The sequence below is a fragment of the Anopheles cruzii genome, chromosome X (assembly GCF_943734635.1).
Source record: "Anopheles cruzii chromosome X, idAnoCruzAS_RS32_06, whole genome shotgun sequence".
Taxonomy (NCBI): domain Eukaryota; kingdom Metazoa; phylum Arthropoda; class Insecta; order Diptera; family Culicidae; genus Anopheles; species Anopheles cruzii.
This window is the reverse complement of record NC_069143.1, coordinates 10,774,539-10,794,289: the sequence shown is the minus strand read 5'-3', so window position 1 is coordinate 10,794,289 and position 19,751 is coordinate 10,774,539. Positions and strand designations below refer to the sequence as shown.

Here is a 19,751-nt window from a genome sequence, read left to right as displayed (position 1 = left end):
TCGTAAAATAAATATCTGTACAAAGAAATGGTGTGGAACTACTTTGGCTTACCAGTTTGGGTCCTCGGAACTCAGGATTGGACATCGGCTCAGCTACACGTTTAGTCTCTAGTTGTAGAAACCACTAAGTATTGCATACTGCACAAAACAACCCTTTTGGTAGCTAACGTTATTCACCAAACACTCGTTCGCGTTCATATGGTTAGTTGTACTGCAATAGAAATATGCTTTATTTTATCTTGAACTGATTTGTTTCATTCTATTCTTCTAATGCATGCCTACAGCCTACTAAGATAAGGTCAACCTTCAACGTCTTGCAACCTTCCATACAGCATATTCACGGTTTCTATGTTCTTGCTATTTATTCTATTTTATGTAGAACAACCTCAATTATGCAATATGCATCGAAAGGCAGAACCAATTCTGTTCCGTAGTGTTCAGAAACGAAAACGTGCTGGGGCAGGATAATAGTTTTCAAATAGTAAACATCGCTCCAGGTAAGGGAAGAAAGATTTGTGATTGTTGATCGCGCTATCGGCTTTATCGGGCATGGTTTTCTTTCTTTTCAAATAACGCGCCAGACGGAAGCAGCTTGGTTCCGCCCAATCAGGCGGGTGTAGAAATATTAAGCTGCCCAAACGATTTCATTGCAATCAACTATTTACGTTTGTGCGGCGAGCGCCTGAACGACGGCAGCATCGTGGCGGATTTCACCTTGAATGCACCCGTTTCCTACACAATTGCCGGTCCGGTCGTGATAGCGGTGCAAACGGACGACACGATTGTTGGAAGAGGTTTCAAGCTGTTGTTTAATCAAAATATTTGTGTCAATAAACTGGCTGAAGGCTAAATCTGTCGCCCCGTGCGTTTGCGTTTTAGTCAGAAGAAAACACTAGAACGAATTAAGAACATTCCCAACTAATCCAGTATCACAAATAACAACAATTCATATATCACAAACTATGGTACCAACTATTTAGTCCTTAGCGTTCAAGGTGTGATTGATTACACGATTGATTTTGCAACAACCTATGCCTTTTGTTGAACATCGAATTATTAAATTGAAAAGAATCTTACTAGTGAGAATCTGAGCGTCCGAAAACTTTGTTATTGTCACTGTAACGGGTCACTGTTTGACATATTCAGGTTTACATTTTATCATCGTGAACACCCTCTTCCTGCCGCGCCGCGCCAGTTGTCCTTCCCTGTGGGCGATAACCAAACGATTCGTGTAAATATGGCACCGTAATCATAGAAGGCATCTGCAGAGCATTTTTGCTGCATAGGCATCTGGGCTGGGATTCCTGATGTTCAAACTTCTACGAACCCTCGAACCGAATTGACGTTTGACGTTTCCCGATTTCGGCGACCAATTTGACATTTGCTGAAGATTGAAAACATTGACCGGATTGCATTATTTACGGCTTGTGACTATTTCGCTATATTTCGTACCAACAGAAACCCGGTGAGGAAATAGTTTTCGTTTTCGATTTGCATCGGGAGCTTGGGCATAGATCGCTTGTATCTTTTCCAGAGCGTAAGTTGCTGAGCAGATTTTGCTCTCGGAAGCTTTTCATACTGTATCGTGCGATTTAAGATCGGAGTATGCTATGCATTCTCAAGAGACCTCAATGTAGAATTGATTTTTTTTATTCTTTCCCTACCTCATCTTAATTCTACAGTGTTAACCAAAATGATGCGACTCGAGAACTGCAAGCAAACTATCAACCGGACCGTTCGCAATTTAGTTTTCCGTACCGCACAACCAACGGTATGGGCTGCACTCAGAACGACACCGAAATTCGCCGATTGTAAAACGGATTGGTCGAACGTGTCACGGAGTAGGAGCTCAGCGTCGATCATCCAATGGGCCAGTGGTGGCAGGTGCTACAAGCAGCTGAACGCCGAGCAACGGTTCGTCATGAGCCTCTTCTCCCGTATGCACGTAGTACCGTCATACAGCAGCTGCACCAGATCGTTTCACACGGCAGCCACACGGTGGAGTAAACAACCGCCCGATCCGCGCAACAGTGACCCAAATCGAGGCAAAAAGAACGAAGAGGACGAGAAAGAAAAGATGATGTCGGTGGTCACGAAAACGCTGATCTGGATGATTACCATCTACATGTTGGTTGGGTTTCTCTCGATGGTAATACCGTCCAAAAATCGACCCGAGTCGGCGACCCGCTACGTTAGCTGGCACGAGTTTGTGCACCACATGTTGGCGGTGGGCGAAGTGAAGGAGGTGGTGGTACACCCGGACATGGAGATGGTGACCATCATCTTGCACGATGGTGCGGTGGTGAAAGGGCGGCGGGTGCAGTCAACCATTTTCCACATGGCGGTGGCAGACGTGAACAAGTTCGAAGAAAAGCTGCGCCTGGTGGAGGAGCGCTTGGGCGTCGCGGAGGGTGTGGCGGTGCTATTCGAACGCAGCGGAGATGTCAGCGGTCGCATCCTGTTCACACTGTTCGCGACGGGCATCATCATCGCGCTGCTGAGCCGCATCCGGGGCGGCCGCGGGCCAATATCGATGGACAGCTTCACGCAGATGGGTCGCGCCAAGTTCACGCTCGTCGACCCAGTTGAGGGCGGGCGCGGCGTGTGGTTTAAAGACGTGGCGGGACTGCAGGAAGCGAAGCAGGAGGTGATGGAGTTTGTCGATTATCTCAAGTCCCCCGAACGGTACCAGAGATTGGGAGCGAAGGTTCCGAGGGGAGCCTTGCTGCTCGGTCCGCCAGGTTGTGGAAAAACGTTGCTCGCGAAAGCAGTGGCTACCGAGGCGGAGGTACCATTCCTTAGCATGAACGGGTCGGAATTTATTGAGATGATCGGAGGCTTGGGAGCTGCACGGGTGCGGGACCTGTTTAAGGAGGCAAAAAAACGGTCGCCTTGCATCATCTACGTGGACGAGATTGACGCGATTGGTCGCCAACGGGAGGGTACAGGGGGAGGCATGGCGAGTCAAACGAGTTCGGGTGAGTCAGAGCAAACACTAAACCAGCTACTGGTAGAGATGGACGGCATGGCTAGCAAAGAGGGTGTCCTGATGCTGGCGAGTACCAATCGTGCCGATATTCTCGACAAGGCGCTACTACGGCCTGGACGCTTCGATCGACACATTTTAATCGACTTGCCTAACCTAGCCGAGCGAAAGGAGATCTTTGAGAAGCATCTATCGGTGATTGCGCTTGAAGAAAAGCCGTCGAATTACTCGAGCCGGATGGCGACTCTAACGCCTGGGTTTTCCGGCGCCGATATTGCCAATGTTTGCAACGAGGCCGCTTTGCATGCGGCTCGCACCAACCAGCGCTCGGTGACGACGAACAATCTAGAGTACGCAGTGGAGCGGCTGGTGGGTGGCACCGAGAAACGATCCCATGCCCTGTCACCGACCGAACGGCGCGTGATTGCGTTCCACGAGTCGGGCCACGCGCTAGTTGGCTGGCTGCTGCCGAACTCAGATGTTCTCCTCAAGGTGACAATCGTCCCCCGTACAAGTCTAGCCCTTGGCTTCGCCCAATACACCCCGAAGGAGCAAAAACTGTACAGCCGGGAGCAGTTGTTCGACAAAATGTGCATGGCACTGGGTGGCCGTGCAGCAGAAAGCCTTATCTTCAACCGAATCACCACGGGCGCACAGAACGACCTCGAAAAAGTGACGAAAATTGCATACGCCCAGGTAAGAACACCTCCTTCGGAGTTCAACTTTCATTCCAAGCTTCTACGAACCCGTCTCGTTTCCAGATCAAACATTTCGGCATGAACCCTACGGTGGGTCCTATTGCATTTCCTGAAGAGCGTGATTCGGACCCATTCACTGGAAAACCATATTCGAAAAGCTTGGACAACCTGATTGACTTCGAGGCACGGAAAATGATTACCCAGGCATACGATCGGACCGAGCAGATTTTGCGTGACAACGTCGATAAGCTCAACATACTGGCTGAAGCACTGTTGAAGCAGGAAACACTGAACTACAACCAGGTGGTCGAACTGATTGGGCCACCGCGATACGACGACACCATACGCAAAATTGAACCTATCGAGTTTGAGGATGGTTTGAAAAAGTTGGCCGGCACTGGACCCGGGGAGAAGTGAGCAAAATGCGTGATGCGATCGAATGAGAGTAGTGTTTTTATTTAATTTATATAAACTAATTTCAAACATTTTCGGAGTACCTGTTACCGGCAATGAATAAACAAAAAAATAGGTATTGTACATGGTTAAGGATTGCTGTACAATATGTATGATACTTTAAATTTGAAACACCTTTCCGATTATTTCATTTTGTTCGGTGGTATATTTCACAAAACTTTATAAACCTGTACACGTGAAGCTCGAGTTAACTTTTACGTCGACCACGTTATATAAACTAAATTAAAACAACTTCTTCAATTCAAACTTACATGTTGAAAGTGTTGCTGAATCAACAAAGACAGTGAAACACCTTGGGCCACTTAATATAATATGTTCAATGTGAATACACGGTCTGCATACTATCAACGGATTTTAATTTAAAGAGGGAGACACCATGCAACAGACATTATTGATTGCTGCCAAATAGGACTTTGCCTTGGTTTTCTCTAAGTACAAGAATGCGTCATGAAAAGTGTTTAAAGTTTGATTCACATTTCTTACACGCACCGTTGATGGAAACGATCTGCACCGGAGCAATTCGGATCGAGAATCAGAAAATTTTCTTGAACAATATGCCGATGCAGCAAAATATCTATCCGTCACGTACGAGTGCTGTCAAAGTTCGGGTTTTCCACGACGACAGCACACCGCCGCAAGGGCTGCAAAGGCTGTGTATAAATCTAGGCAAGCATCCCTACCATTTGCAGTTTTCAGTCTCTTGTTCGCTAGTTATAAGGTGTGTTTGGTGCGTATGCATTTTGGAGCCTCTAAATTGTTTGCATTATTCCATGAAATCAGTGTCCTAAAAGTCTTCGCAAACGAATCTTTCGATGTCAAGCTGTGTTTATTGAAACTATTGCAAGAAAAGAATCAACAAAAGCTCTACGCAAGCATTGGAAAAAATGAAAACCACCTACGCGGACGAAAACGAACGGAGTTCTTCTCCGTTGTGTGTTTCGGCGAGGTTTTTTCCCGTACAAAATTGGGTCTACTTTGCTCCGACCACAGTACTGTCGAGAAAGTCGCCGGAAGCACCACTCCAGCAAACTAGGGCTTTCGTGGGAGCGTTTTCAGCGTAACTCCGAGTATTTCCGGAGATTCCGCTTCACAGCACGACCGGCTGCTACCAGAAACGGCGCCATCCAAATTCTTGGTCTCCGTTTTTCGGAGTCTCTAACTTGTGAACATAGTTTTGCTGCTCGGTACTACATTTTTCTTGCGTTTTTTCCTTTAACATTGTTGGCGACGACGATCCGCGAATCGATTGGTCAGTTTGTAGGCTCGTGAGCTTCTACATCACATGTGGGTGTATGTGTGTGGAAGCACCGTTGTGTTTAGCACCTTTTGCACCCCAATTTCTTTCTCTATCCCTCGCTCCTTTGGGTATCCTTTTTTCTTAATATTTCGGGCTTCGCTCGCTCTCTTTCTGTGTTGTAATGACTCAATGTGTGTTGGTTAAGGCATTGTGCATCGTTTTCGATTGAGTGCGTTGGTTACTTTTTTTCTTTCTTTCCGTGTTACGATTCCGGCTCCGCTTGGCATGTTTTCATTTTCAGAACACCGCAATGACCACCTATCAACAATCCATCTCTTTCGACCACCCAGAGAAAGCAGGCGGTGGTGTCCGCGGCCATCGCGTTTTCACGGCTCCGGCCTGTGCGTGGCACCAATTGGTATCCATTCGCGTCGTTCCCCGTTGCTTCGGGTTTTTATTTCAACTTTTTGCGATTGCCTCGCGTGCATAAACATACACACACACACACACACACACGCCTCTCTCTCTCTATAGACGCACAATGGTGAGAAGAAGCAACAGCTAACATCATCATTTGACTCAGCGCCCGATACGCGGATTCGGCTCCATTATGACGGCTGACGCCATCCATTGAGCTGAGGGAGGATGGCTGGAAAAATGGCCCGAATTTGAGAGCCCCATGATGCAACATATCGACGTTTTGTAGTGCTGCCACCGCGGAATGGGCTACAGCAATCGGAATCGAAACAACAAACTATATCGAGCGATTTTTTGAGGTGACACCTCCCCCCCGCGGGCTTTCTAACGGTGGATGCGCCGAGTGCGCATGAACGATAAAATTTTAGTTTGCTGCATGAATCGTCGTCATGTATACGCGCCACCTTCGCTCTGTACGCCCTCTCAGCATGTTCCGAACTGCTAGAAAAAATGATAGCCTACTGGGAAATTTTGCCCATTTGCCCTGCGAGTCGATAGTTCCACGGAGAAAGCAATCCCTTCTTAAAATCCACAACTATTCACGTGTAGCCACAAGCATGGTCTCGTGAACTTTTGACTCCGAGAATGTGGCGTAGTGTGATCACATCGTTTTCGATCCCTTCCCCTCATTCCTTATTGGTTTATTGTTTTTTTTTCTTTGTCAGAGCTTCCACAACCGACTGTTTTCTTCTGCAGCAATACGAAAATTCGATATGGATTTGTTTTGTTTTGTTGTCACACCCAAGTAGAGCAAACGTTGTTTTAAATGTAGCTACTAGCCTGAAGTTACCGGACAGAGGGTCCTGCATTACCCGATGCATCCCGGTTACTGGTTAGTGTCGTGTTTGGGGGGGGGGGGGTTTGGCAGCGCCAGGACCTCAGCGAAAGATCCTTCCGTGTCGGGGCAGCATAGAGCCGTAGTTGTCGGACCGATGTCGTGACTGAACATTTGTGTGGCTCGCAGTGTGTCCTCTACCGGAACGATCATAATCATTCTTTCTCCTCTTTTCCTTTTTTGTTTCCACCACAAAGCACCATCTAGTGGTTTTCAGTGCGCGGCTGGTTAGGTGTGTGTGTGTTTTGGGCACGCGTGTGTGTGTATGTGCACCACGGGTTGGAGATCATCGGAACTCGGAAAGCAGACGAAATCGCGAGGACTGTCCCTCGCCCACCTCACGCGTGCGAAAGTGTGTGAGTGAACGTGAGTGTGTAGCAACGGTGTAGTATTGTTTAGTGCAAGTATCGGTGTAACAGTTTAACAACAGTATGTCGGCGGTACGAGAAATTCCAGCTGAGGACAGCATCAAGGTTGTGTGCCGTTTTCGGCCCCTGAACGACAGCGAGGAACTGGCCGGGTCGAAGTTTGTGGTCAAGTTCCCGTCCGGGCCAGAGGAAAACTGCCTCTCGATTGGGGTAAGTGTAGCCGGCTGCTTCGGCCCGTTAAAAACAAGCCACAGGAAGCACACAGAGTGGTGCTGTACCATTGTTGTTACGCACGGGTTACGGGTCCTAGGAAAGCACTTCGTAGCATTGTTGCCTAATCTTTGATCGACCGGTCGACAAATGAGAAAACTTTGGCAATCGTCGAGTCGTGTTGCACTCGATCATATACTGGGCATGAAAATGTATGAAGTGGGAAACATGGGGAAAGGAAAGTTTAAACCACATTTGTTTCTAGTACTCCTCTGTTTCAACAACGCGGATGTGCCCACGGAACCACATGATCCACCCAAAACAGTGCCGTGTGATGACGGGTAGTATCACCACCACCACCGGCACCGATATTGATTTTCCAAAACTCTCTATTTTCACTGCAATTTCTCTCGCTATTCCTCTAGTTCCGGCAGCTCAAGGGTTTTGTATACGCACATGTGCCCAACCCAAGCAACACTTTGCATTGTGTTTTGACTTCCTCCTTGGCAAATGTATGGATGCAAAAGCTGTTTAAACAGAATGTTTGAATCAATCCAGAAATTTGTGCAATTGAACTAGGCACTTTTGGTAGATGAGCCATAAATTGAATTGCTCGTATCTTTTTCTTTGTAAAAAGTTACATACATTCCGAGAAAAGGGCATTCGATGCTCATAGCGATATTACCAGTAGTTAGTAGGTATTATCGCAAGAATATAAACAGTACCGGGCAGTGGTAATCATCCGAGTATTGACGATTTTCAGAGGATTCCGCAGAAGAGGAGAGAGAAAGGAAGAGAGAGAAAAGTAACGAAAGAAAGAGAATAGGAACAGACATCGTGAGGTTTATGAGGGAGAGTGAGAAAAAGAGAAAAGGTACTCTAAATACCATACCGACCATGAAATATCTGTAAAAAAATGATTTTTTCCCCAATCTGCTATTCATGCTATTTTTTGTTAAGGATTACACTTTTGAAGTAAAGTCAGCTGCCTACTACTTAGTTGATTAAAATTACATTAAGAATGTAAACCACACAACGACGACCTCACTAGCTGTACACGCACTTTACGGAGTTTCATGGTTAGAATAGAATTGATACCAACAGGCCATCGCCTTGCCGTTGTGTTGGTTATTTATTTATTAAAACTAAATTAATCATTCAACAATATTGACATAAAAAAATGAAACCACAAAAAATACGGCAGAATTTCTCCCCATCAACAAAACCTGCTCGACGTTCAAGTTTCCTCCTGTAACATTTCTTCGCAATGGAACTGCAAACTGGCCGGAACAATCAAAATTGTTGTGGAACATGGGGCACACCAGTGTGTGTCAGAAATGCCAAGTGAATCAATCAACCGAACCTTTGTTGGTCCTAATGCTTTCTGGATGGCGACACTTACCCAACGTGTTCAACAGGGTTCTTCAATCAAAAGCATTCAATTGAGTTACAGGTATACTACGTGGAAGGCTTGTGTGCAATTATTCTTGCGGAAGGAAACTGTCGTGTTTAGAAAGTTGGCTGTTGGAAGTTAAAAGGTGCATAGCAGAGACGTATACAGCGTTTTCTATTTACGTTGCGCAGTGCGACTGTTGTAACTGTTGATTTGTTAAATTTTCCCTAAAGAGCACTCTGTAAAGCTAAGCAAAAACACACGAAAAATGTCTCCCCTCCCAGGATGGGCACCGATGCATATGTAGGCGAATCTGTTTATGGATGTGCTGAATCACTCGGATTTTGATTGGAGTTCCGGTCTGGGGTTACTTCAGCGGTGGTTTGTGTGCGGTAGTACGATGCTTCGTAAGAAACTTAGGAAGGCGTTGATGTACTTACTTCAGAATATAAAACCAGCTCTATACAGAATGAGATAGATTAACCTACTGTTGTTGACTGAATAGTTCGCTTAATATCACAATGTTTGCCTATGAATTTCATATTTGGTTTGATACTTTTGTCTGTATCTTTCTCTGCCCTATACAAACACAACCACAATCTTTCGTACACTAACGCGCGTTGGGCTTGGGTACACCGCCAACCACCACTACAACCGCCAACTATTTGCGCGAATAAAATGGTCCATGTGTGAAGTTCAACGCTTTTTAATGGTTGATTATGCTATACACATGAACACCACGCGCATGCAAAAGGCATTATATTTTCTTATCGTATGAGCAATTTTATTTTGACTTCAATACTAGTCGAAAGGGCATTTTAACAGGCCAATTCGAATTCGGGCGACATTCGAATCTCTAGTCGAAAACAACACCAACAACAACGGCCACCGATGGTCGGAAGTACCTCAAAGTCACCGTCTCTCCTCCATCATAGGCACTCTTCCGCGACCGAAGATACACCCCTGTCGCGCTTTCCTTTGCTTGGAGGCCTCGCCCGAAGTTTCTCATCGGTACTATTAATGGCCGTTTTTTTTCTATCGTCTCTCTGGCTCTGGTTCGTTTGTCGGATTTTTTTGTGCTTTCCAGTTTTGAATTTATTATTAAGGAGATAAATTATTTTCCACATCATCATTTGTACCTTTAGTGTGTATCGTACACTCTTCTTGTTGCTTCATTGCGCTTGAATGAACACTGGCACTAACTGCTCATAAAACCTTCAATGCCCCAACACACAGAGCACAGACAGATATGTTTGTATGTTTTCACACACACGTGGCTTGATGCTTTTTTTTGCATTCTTACACTACCAACCGGTCGCTTAATTTGGAGTTTTGGAAGCTTTTCTATTTTTCGCTGACCCCTATTTGTTTCCGATATCATGAGGAACTTACATGCTGATACGTGCTGCGTTTGTTATTTAATGCTCGTATGTCATGATTTGACGATCCCACATGAGATATTCTAGCAACTTCACCATGGGGCTAACGGGGGGAGTGTTTTGACATGTGCTTAATTCCACTTCGTGGTACCTCTTGTATGAATGTAAAAACCAGAGCCTTAAACAAACTTTGATGCAGCAGACAAGCAAACAACATCTGCTTTCGTTGTATAAAAACATTTAGAATATATCGACTTCGAATGGAGGCATAAACGATGATTCCTTTTCCATATTTACAACGACCACTATCTGCATCTGCTATCCATACTACTAACCAATTTTCATATTACTACAAACCATTTTTTTTAAATCCGTTAGGAAATTTACCTTGATATTCTTTTTTCTCTTTTCTTCCATTTTTGTCGTCCTCCGCTGACCACCCGACCGACCAAATCGCGGGTGTTGCTACCAACGTTAATGCTGTTTCACCGCCGCTGCACAGGGCAAAGTGTATCTTTTCGACAAAGTATTCAAACCGAACGCCACACAGGAGAAGGTCTATAATGAAGCGGCCAAATCGATCGTCTCGGACGTTCTGGCTGGGTACAATGGAACGATCTTTGCTTACGGTCAAACATCGTCCGGTAAAACGCACACGATGGAGGGAGTGATCGGCGATCCTGCCAAACAGGGCATCATACCACGTATTGTGAACGACATCTTTAACCACATTTACGGGATGGAAATGAATATCGAGTTCCACATCAAGGTGTCGTACTATGAGATCTACATGGACAAGATCCGTGATCTGTTGGACGTCTCGAAAGTAAATCTGAGCGTGCACGAGGACAAGAATCGGGTACCGTATGTGAAAGGAGCGACGGAGCGATTCGTTTCAAGCCCGGAAGACGTGTTTGAGGTGATCGAGGAGGGCAAATCTAACCGTCACATTGCTGTGACGAACATGAACGAGCACTCGTCCCGCTCGCACTCCGTCTTTCTGATCAACGTGAAGCAGGAGAACATGGAGAACGAGAAGAAACTATCAGGCAAGCTGTATCTGGTTGATTTGGCCGGTTCGGAGAAGGTGTCTAAAACGGGTGCCGAAGGTACGGTGCTAGATGAGGCGAAAAACATTAATAAATCGCTTTCGGCACTCGGGAATGTCATTTCCGCGCTGGCTGATGGCAACAAGACGCACATCCCGTACCGTGACTCGAAATTGACACGCATTCTCCAGGAGTCTCTTGGTGGTAATGCGCGCACCACGATCGTCATTTGCTGCTCTCCGGCCAGCTTTAACGAATCCGAAACGAAATCGACACTGGATTTCGGGCGCAGGTAACAGCTCTTACACACGAAAAAAAGAATTCATTTATCTGTAGATAACGTAAACCTGCAAAGCGAACTTATTCTAACTTCTAATATCTCTTTCCAATGTCGTCGGCAGGGCGAAGACTGTGAAGAATGTGGTATGCGTGAACGAGGAACTGACTGCGGAGGAGTGGAAACGTAGATACGAGCGGGAGAAGGAAAAGAACACCAAACTAAAACTGAAGATCGACAAGCTGGAAGCGGAATTGGCCCGGTGGCGCGCCGGTGAAACGGTTAATCTTGAAGAGCAGCTCGATTTGCAGCAGGACGCTATGGAGGCAAGCACACCGAACGTGGAAGTGCTACTGGTACAGAACGTAGACCTACCAGTACCAGCTACACCCGGTGGTGGCGGCCTTCCGCTGTCGGTCGAGCGCGACACGTTAGAAGTGGAACGAGAGCGACTGTACCAGCAGCTGGACGAGAAGGATGAAGAGATCAACCAGCAGTCACAGTACGTGGAAAAACTAAAGGAGCAGATCATCGATCAGGAGGAGCTGATTGCGAACACGCGGCGAGATTATGAGAACTTGCAATCGGAGATGACGCGCATTCAGCAGGAGAACGAGAATGCCAAGGAAGAGGTGAAGGAGGTGCTGCAGGCGCTGGAAGAACTAGCGGTCAACTACGACCAGAAGTCACAGGAAATCGAGTTAAAGAACAAAGAGATCGACACGGCGAACGACGAGCTGTTGGCCAAGCAGACAACGCTCAACAGCGTGCAATCAGAGTTGCAGCAGCTAAAAGACATGTCGTCGCACCAGAAGAAACGGATCAACGAGATGCTAGCGAATTTGCTGCGTGACTTGTCAGAAGTCGGCCAAGCGTTGGCTGCTGACCAAAACGAGATGAAAATGAACGTTGAAGCGTCGGCCGGCAAGGTCGAGGAGGAGTTCACCGTCGCGCGACTTTACATCAGCAAGATGAAATCCGAGGCGAAGAACCTGTCGGCGCGTTGTGGCAATCTCGAGACGCTCCAACAAGACACCTGCCGCAAAGTGGCGGAATACGAACGGGATCTGAGCGAGTGCCGCCTGCTGATTTCGCAGCACGAAGCGCGCATGAAATCTTTGCAAGAGTCGATCCGCGAAGCCGAAAACAAAAAGCGCACTCTGGAAGAGCATATCGATGCTTTGCGTGAGGAGTGCGCCAAGCTGAAGGCTGCCGAACAGGTGTCGGCAGTGAATGCCGAAGAGAAACAAAAAGCAGACCAACTGCGCGTGGCGTTCGAAAGCCAGATGGATCAGCTACGCGATGTACACACCAAGCAGGTGTCGGCACTACGGGACGAAATTTCTGAGAAGCAGGACATGATCAACGAACTGAAGGAGTACGCATACAAACTAAAAAAACAAAAACAAAACATTTCCAATCAACGATCTGATGCGAGCAGTTTAACTGGAGCCACTTTTTTAATACAATGTTTTCTTCTTTTATTCCTTTTCTTTTTTCGCATAAAAACAGCACGAACCAGAAACTTACTCTCGCCCACCAGCAGATGACGGCCGATTTTGACAAGCTGAAGCAAGAGGAGCAGGAGAAGTCCACCAAGTTGCAAGCGCTCATGTCAGTATCGCGTGAAATGCACCTTTCAACAACACCACCATACCCTACTAACCGCACTAACCACGTCGATTCGAACAAACTCCACGAACAGTTGCTTCAACAGCAACATCAGCAGAAGAAGCACACAGGCGATTGGAACGTTTCTTCTTCCTCTCCGCCGTCATCGCCATCGGTGACACTCTCCCCAATTGCTGAGCGGTTGAACGAGCTTGACGGTTTCCGACAGGCCGGTATTGTACCAGCTGCGTCCGTGAAACGCTTGCTTGAAGCATTGTTCACTGATAACGGTCGGACTGGGTTGCAAACTTCAGGCAAATCGACCTGTCGGCGACTCACTAAGCGTAACAAGAATCGAACGAATGATCGAAAGGCTCGAACAACGCACCACAGCGACGAACTACGGCAAAATGCACGGAAAGCTCTTCCTGACCATCTAAGATGCCGTTTGGCCGAATCAGGTCTCCGGCAATCTAGAGCTCAAGCTTCAGCTGTCGATAAGATGAGTGGAACGAAGGGTTGCCTCCCTTCTTCTATCGTCGGTTGTGGTTGGCGCGCTCGTTTAATTAATACGCTAATGACAAAGGTCCCTCAAGCAATGCCTACGCTTCAGTTGCATTTGCTCATTTCGCTGACAATGGTCCTACTTACGCATCGTTGCCCCGAACTGATGCTAGTACTGTAAGTTGCCAATGGCAACGTTAATCGTTTTGATCGTTTTTTTTTTTGTTGTATCCTTCATTGGTCGCTTCGCAAACGATTACTGATTCGCAATTTCATGAAAACAAAAGAGAAAAGAGATACGGTCAATGAAAATATTCATTATCCATCATTTCTTCTAACTTTGTTCAATTCTGTCTATTTTCAAGGGAATTTGCAGTACTGCTTAAAGGAATGGTTTGTAATATAATTGTTGATTAGTGTGTAGGAATATAAAAAAAAAACGATTGATAGTGGGAAAAATGGTTACAAAATGGTTTCAGGTGCAATCGAAATCTGAATGATAAGGGAACCCAAAACGTTTTAAATGCCGTTTCCGTTTCTAAGTTCACTATCATTTAGTTGTTTGCTAGCATCGATCACCTGCGCCTTATACCAAACGCCTTTTGCTTCTGTGATAGTGATTAAAGTACGCGTTGCGGCATTGTTTGATCATTATATTGCAATCCACACGCGCTTTAATCAAAATGGTATGCTTGTCTTTATAAATTATTGTTATTTACGTTGTTTTTTTCCTGGTAATGTTAATGGGCAAGGATAATTCGGTATGAGAAATATCGATTTTTATTTTTTTTACTTTTTAAAATTCAATTATCTGAGTATAATTAATTGTAACACTTATTCAGCGAACATTTTAACGTGGCGCTTGGTATGTAAACTAGCATAAAAAATTAATACTTATTTGTGTTAGTTTTGGCCAGAAACAAATCATTCCCATGGAATACTCTTGCCAATGCATAACAATAGCAGGGTAGAGGGATAAAACAAACAAAAACAACAATGTGAATTGTTGATACCGTATTAATATTGAAAAGCTGTGATAAATGGATAAATGGTAGTTAATGCGAGAGCTGGAACATTAATGTATTTCACAAACATGAACAGCGATAGCTAGCTATTCTCTGCACATTACCGTCAAGTAGTGTTGAATATGTGTATACTTGTAACGACTACATAAACGCGTATTTTTCCCAAGTTCTGTTTAATTTAACACAGAGAGACTTCTATAAGATAGCATCAAACATGGGCAATGTCCGTGTTTTCAAAAGCTGTGCGCCTAATTCATAATCGAAATTAATTCATTGCTCTGATATTTTTTTTAATTCAAAGAGTCCTGACGGTAATCACTTAACACACGCTGTACAAACACATAACACTAACTGATCGTATCTAACCGTTGACTTGAATAGCTACAAGAGTGTTCCTACGTTCAGTACTGACGCCCAAAATTTATTGCTACACTTCCAGTGATCATGTTTCCAAAACTCAAATTTTTCAGTGCTTCTGCTTCAAGTGGCTTATTTGTATTTTCTTTTTTGTTTCTCCTATGTTGTATCCCGTATGTTATTATGTTTCTTCCATAAAAAAACTAAAACGATCTGAGACACGTCATACTTTCCTTCACGTTTAGTTTTAGTTGATTTTTGTTAAAATGTGATTTCCGTGTTGGGATGGAATTACATTTGCTGCAATCATTGCTTAACCGACAGTGAAAAAAAGGCTTCCGTTGCGCCAACGTACCAACCATACCAAGCGCTGGCGCTTAACGCTAGATATATGAATTGACGAAGATACGTATTCGTGTTACACTCCTTCTAGCTACTGCGAATGCATTATTCGTTTATATTTTGTTGGTTCTATCGAATTGAACTTTCAATATTATACAACGAACAGCGAACAATTTTCGTTGTTCCAGGTGAATACTGGAGGAAGAAGCTCACATAATTTAAGAGTAAGAAGCAAGGATAATGATATCGTTTATTTTTCAGTTTAATTCGTTTTCTTCCGTAATTCCTACGTATGTTATATATTCTAACCTAATTCACTAATCTAACCTTCAACGAAGTAACACATAATAATTATTGTTAGTAAATTTTCTATGTCTTGTATTCATCAACTTTTATTTATCAATAATACTAATCAAAGCACAGTATTTTTACTGCAAATTGTAATAGTGTGCTAACTTGTCAATGTTGTAAGGTTTTTGAAGACTCTTCTTGGCATTATTGACTTGGCTTATTCTTCTCAAAAGCCACCTTGGAGACGAGCAACTAGCCATATTTATTTATTTATTTATTTTTCATGGTGGTGAGAAAGCACACAGTCTAGTCACTGGGGAAGTTAAATCGGATGTACTTGAGTTGAATCGAAAAATGATAGTAACAAAACCTGCTGATGTCCGTTTCTTCAAAAACAGTCTGCTGACATTTGAAGAAAACTGAATCATGGATGACAGTTAAATGTGAACTGTACTAAAAGCTGTTGGAGACAAATACTGCGGCTAGTGGAGTTTGGTTTCGATTCGAACGATCCAAATCTACACATTATAAATCCCCATATTTATTACCGAATTTAACCACCAATGAGAACACATGTGTATGTTGAACGCTATAAACAACAACTTTACTGATTATAATGTGGACGTATGGTTCGATTTGCGACAGAAATCAGACACTAGGTTCACAGGTATAGAGATATTCAAATGATCAAGTCAGATAGGTAACGAAGTATTGAAAAAGTTTATCAAACACTGAAAACCAGATCAAATTAATGCGTTTTTGCGTTGTAAACTAGATAAACGTATATCTTGCTCCAAGAGAACTTTCTGTAGAATTCCTTTATTATTTCTTCTTGTTGACTTATGAGTTAGTGTGCCTTAAAAATATAACAGCAAGGAAGGAAACACGAAAACGGCATCGGACTCGTACACAAATCGTGTCCTTTATGCCTATGTTCAGTTAATTTCTATTTTACCGTAGTGTTCTTTTTAATTAGTTTTTTTGTAACGCAATATTTCAATTCTTTGTCCATCCTTTACGTTTTTAAACTTTATTTTGCGTCTCTTTTTCGTTAGAAGGTTAATTTGTTTTATCCTTACACTTGTATTATAATCTAAGACCATAGACCACTTAACAACGGACCTTTTACACAACATGATGTTCACACACGTTAAAAGCACACCCATCACTATCGCTCTTTCGGTGCGAATATTTGTTTTATCTTACAAATTATATCAAATTTCATGTAAATTGTTCCAATTGTTTGACAAGTACTTTACATTTTTTTAAACTTTCAAAGCAGCGGTTCACAAAATATTCTTGATTACCTATATGGGATAGTGATACCCCGTTTCAGAACTGTAGCATGCTACAGAATGTTGTGTCAAGGATCTCTGCCTTGTAAAGCCGGACATAAAGCCAGCCCCATGCAAATCAGTTCGCACATACGTCTGTGCGGTTTGGTCGAAACCGAACTTCTAAGCAAACGCCTGTCGAAATCGAACAAAGTCGAATGTACTTTCATCGTAAGCTGTTTCGTTCCAGCATCGGAAGACAAAGCTAAGACTAAGCTTATAAGACAATAAAATAATGAACTTTGAAGAAAAGATGCTTTCAAGGCCATTTTAGTAGCTATCGTTCAGTTTAGCTAAACAGATTTATTATAATAGGCTTTCTCTTCGAGGCATTCTATCGATTGACGCAGACATGAGCGAAAGATGTATTTAATTTCTCGAGCAATAGATAAGGGCCTACTGTTGGAGTGTATTTGAATTTAACATCAAACATCAAGCTGAAAGCTGATAGAAGCCAACTCTAATAATGCTAAAAATCCCTAGCATAAGATCTTGTGTATAGTGTGCAACAAAACCATGTAAAAGCTAAGTGTTTTTAGTGTTTAAATTAGTAAGAGAAGACTACAACGTATATATGACAACAAAGCTACATTGTAACTGTATTTTTGTAAGACGATTCGCGGATATAAATTTGAAAAAAGAATTGGCTAACAACGACCAATTCACTGATCGATGCGTACTCACAAACCAAAGTAGAAAAATTACTGAGATAAAAACGCGAAACTATTTAAAACCCCTAACGTACACGTATGTTCTCATTTGGTTTTAAGTGTATAATTCTATTTTGCGTTAAACACATACATTTTATGATTTTAAATATTCATGGAAGAAAACATATCTTGTCAACAAAATTTCAGGCTAACTGATGAAAGACGCGAGCAAGCACGCAAAGATCTCAAGGGCTTAGAAGACACGGTGGCAAAGGAATTACAGTCACTGCACGCATTACGAAAATTGTTTGTTTTGGACCTTCAGGTAAATAGATAGTGAAAATTTGCAGCATATACTTATGCGCGTGATTGCGCGTATCTGAACTAATTTTAATTCTCAAACCCATCACCATCAGGCACGTATCAAGAAGTCGTTGAACTCAGAGGACACGGAGGATGATGGTGGTTCGTTGGCGCAGAAACAGAAGATTTCTTTCCTAGAGAACAATCTCGAGCAATTGACAAAGGTACACAAACAGCTCGTTCGGGATAATGCTGACTTGCGTTGCGAGTTGCCAAAGCTAGAGAAACGACTTCGTACCACAGTCGAGCGTGTAAAGGCACTAGAGACGGCACTCAAAGAGGCGAAGGAAGGTGCAATGCGCGACCGAAAACGCTACCAGTACGAAGTGGACCGTATCAAAGAAGCGGTTCGCCAAAAGAATCTAGCACGTCGTGGACCGCAAGCACAAATTGGTGAGCATCATCTGTCGTTTAATCTGTCGAGCATCAATAACGTTTAAATATTTTCGATTTGCTCGTTTTCTTTCTCTACTCCTCTATCTTTAGCCAAACCGATCCGCGCTGGACAAGGGCAATATTTATTTAAGAGTGGAGCAGCAGGTGCCAACGCTCCCGGTAGCACCGCTATTACTCTAAAGGCAATGTCAGATGAAAAGCGAAAGTCGCAAATCAAAGGTGATTCATTTTGTCAATCCTCTCACTAACTACGAACACTAATGGTATTTATCATTTTTTCAATAATTTATTTTTCAGATATGGATAGTTGAATTAATAGCTATTACCGCTGAGCGCGTTAAGCAGCAAGTTAGCCCGGTGGCTTCACGAGATTAGATGATGATCTAAAAAACAAACGATTATATGGCTTAGGGCGAAGCTCGGTCGACAACTAATTGCCGGCGACATGCAACAGTTCCAAACAGTTTGACACAAAACAGTTCCGCAAAAATTTTACCAGTTCGTTGCAACAGCACAGGGATTTTTTAGCTGCTTCAATCCAGGCCGTAAAACTGTGAAGTTTCACATTTTTAGATATATACTTTTTTCATCCGGATACAAAACCACCCATCTTTGGTATGTAACGATGATATTTGGGTGCTTGGCAACCGTTGGAGAGTAAAAGTGCACGAAATGTGTGGAATCCTATTTTTTCATCTCTGAACTGTAACGTCACAAATAAAAACAAAATCATCATAACGAAACCACAAGTATGCATAATGATAGCATAATAGGAGATAACACCACACACACAAACGTTTGTTATAATGTACGCTAAAAAGCTGCTATTTAGTGTAGGAGGTGTATGAGAAAACGATGTGAACGGATTCGCTTGTGGGAAAATCCCAGGGATGTTTACAAATGTCTCAGCGTCACCTTGCCCAACACTATCCGCTTTTCATCTGTATAGTTGCTTCGCAGATGAAAATTAACATAACAGTAGCACTAGCATGAATGCAAAACTCAGTTAATAAAATTGAAGCGAAGTGAATAACGAAGAGCAGTGCGTTAGTGAACAATAGCAGACTGGTTTGGCTTCAAAACTCACAGCGCGAAGAATAATACAGTGACATACTCCTCTACGCTAATAGCGGTAAATGGAATACGGCACAAGCTAAATTTGCAAAATTTGTCAATCGCTAGTTGAAAATATGTTCAATTGATCAATGGAAATTTAGAACTGCTTCCTACACTGGATTGCATCACTGCTTACTTTTAATGACCACAAATATAACATTGATGATAATTCATCAATCTGTGTATGTGTAGGTGTTTGTTTTTTATTTAATTTCATGATTTTATTTCATGATGGGATTGAATCAGAAAGGTTTGATTTTGCTAGTGCTACAACACTTGTGCTTAACAGGTCTTAGATATTTATTTGTCGGTTTTCGAGTACTAGATTTTTATTATAAAACAAATCTTAATAAACTTTTCAATTACCGTTATAAAGCTT

General features: G+C 43.4%; 2 protein-coding genes across 2 annotated transcripts; both read left to right on the top strand.

Moving 5' to 3' along the window:
• Nucleotides 1-1,856: 1,856 nt before the first annotated feature.
• Nucleotides 1,857-4,232, top strand: LOC128278964 (paraplegin). The gene is made up of 2 exons (XM_053017690.1): nucleotides 1,857-3,682; nucleotides 3,748-4,232. Exons 1-2 carry the CDS (start codon nucleotides 1,922-1,924, stop codon nucleotides 4,099-4,101), a joined length of 2,115 nt encoding a protein of 704 aa, XP_052873650.1. The 5' UTR covers nucleotides 1,857-1,921; the 3' UTR covers nucleotides 4,102-4,232.
• A 2,703-nt stretch (nucleotides 4,233-6,935) lies between these two features.
• Nucleotides 6,936-19,721, top strand: LOC128272388 (kinesin heavy chain). Its single transcript, XM_053010192.1, has 8 exons — nucleotides 6,936-7,285; nucleotides 10,560-11,398; nucleotides 11,508-12,761; nucleotides 12,896-12,997; nucleotides 17,705-17,822; nucleotides 17,914-18,253; nucleotides 18,347-18,475; nucleotides 18,554-19,721. Exons 1-8 carry the CDS (start codon nucleotides 7,139-7,141, stop codon nucleotides 18,565-18,567), a joined length of 2,943 nt encoding a protein of 980 aa, XP_052866152.1. The 5' UTR covers nucleotides 6,936-7,138; the 3' UTR covers nucleotides 18,568-19,721.
• The last annotated feature ends 30 nt before the right edge of the window (nucleotides 19,722-19,751 follow it).

Coding starts and splice junctions, on each gene's coding strand:
- LOC128278964 (XM_053017690.1), top strand. CDS start 1,922: ATGAGCCTCTTCTCCCGTATGCACGTAGTACCGTCATACAGCAGCTGC. Junction 3,683..3,747: donor CGAAAATTGCATACGCCCAG/GTAAGAACACCT, acceptor TCTCGTTTCCAG/ATCAAACATTTCGGCATGAA.
- LOC128272388 (XM_053010192.1), top strand. CDS start 7,139: ATGTCGGCGGTACGAGAAATTCCAGCTGAGGACAGCATCAAGGTTGTG. Junction 12,762..12,895: donor ATGATCAACGAACTGAAGGA/GTACGCATACAA, acceptor GCATAAAAACAG/CACGAACCAGAAACTTACTC. Junction 18,254..18,346: donor TGGACCGCAAGCACAAATTG/GTGAGCATCATC, acceptor CTCTATCTTTAG/CCAAACCGATCCGCGCTGGA.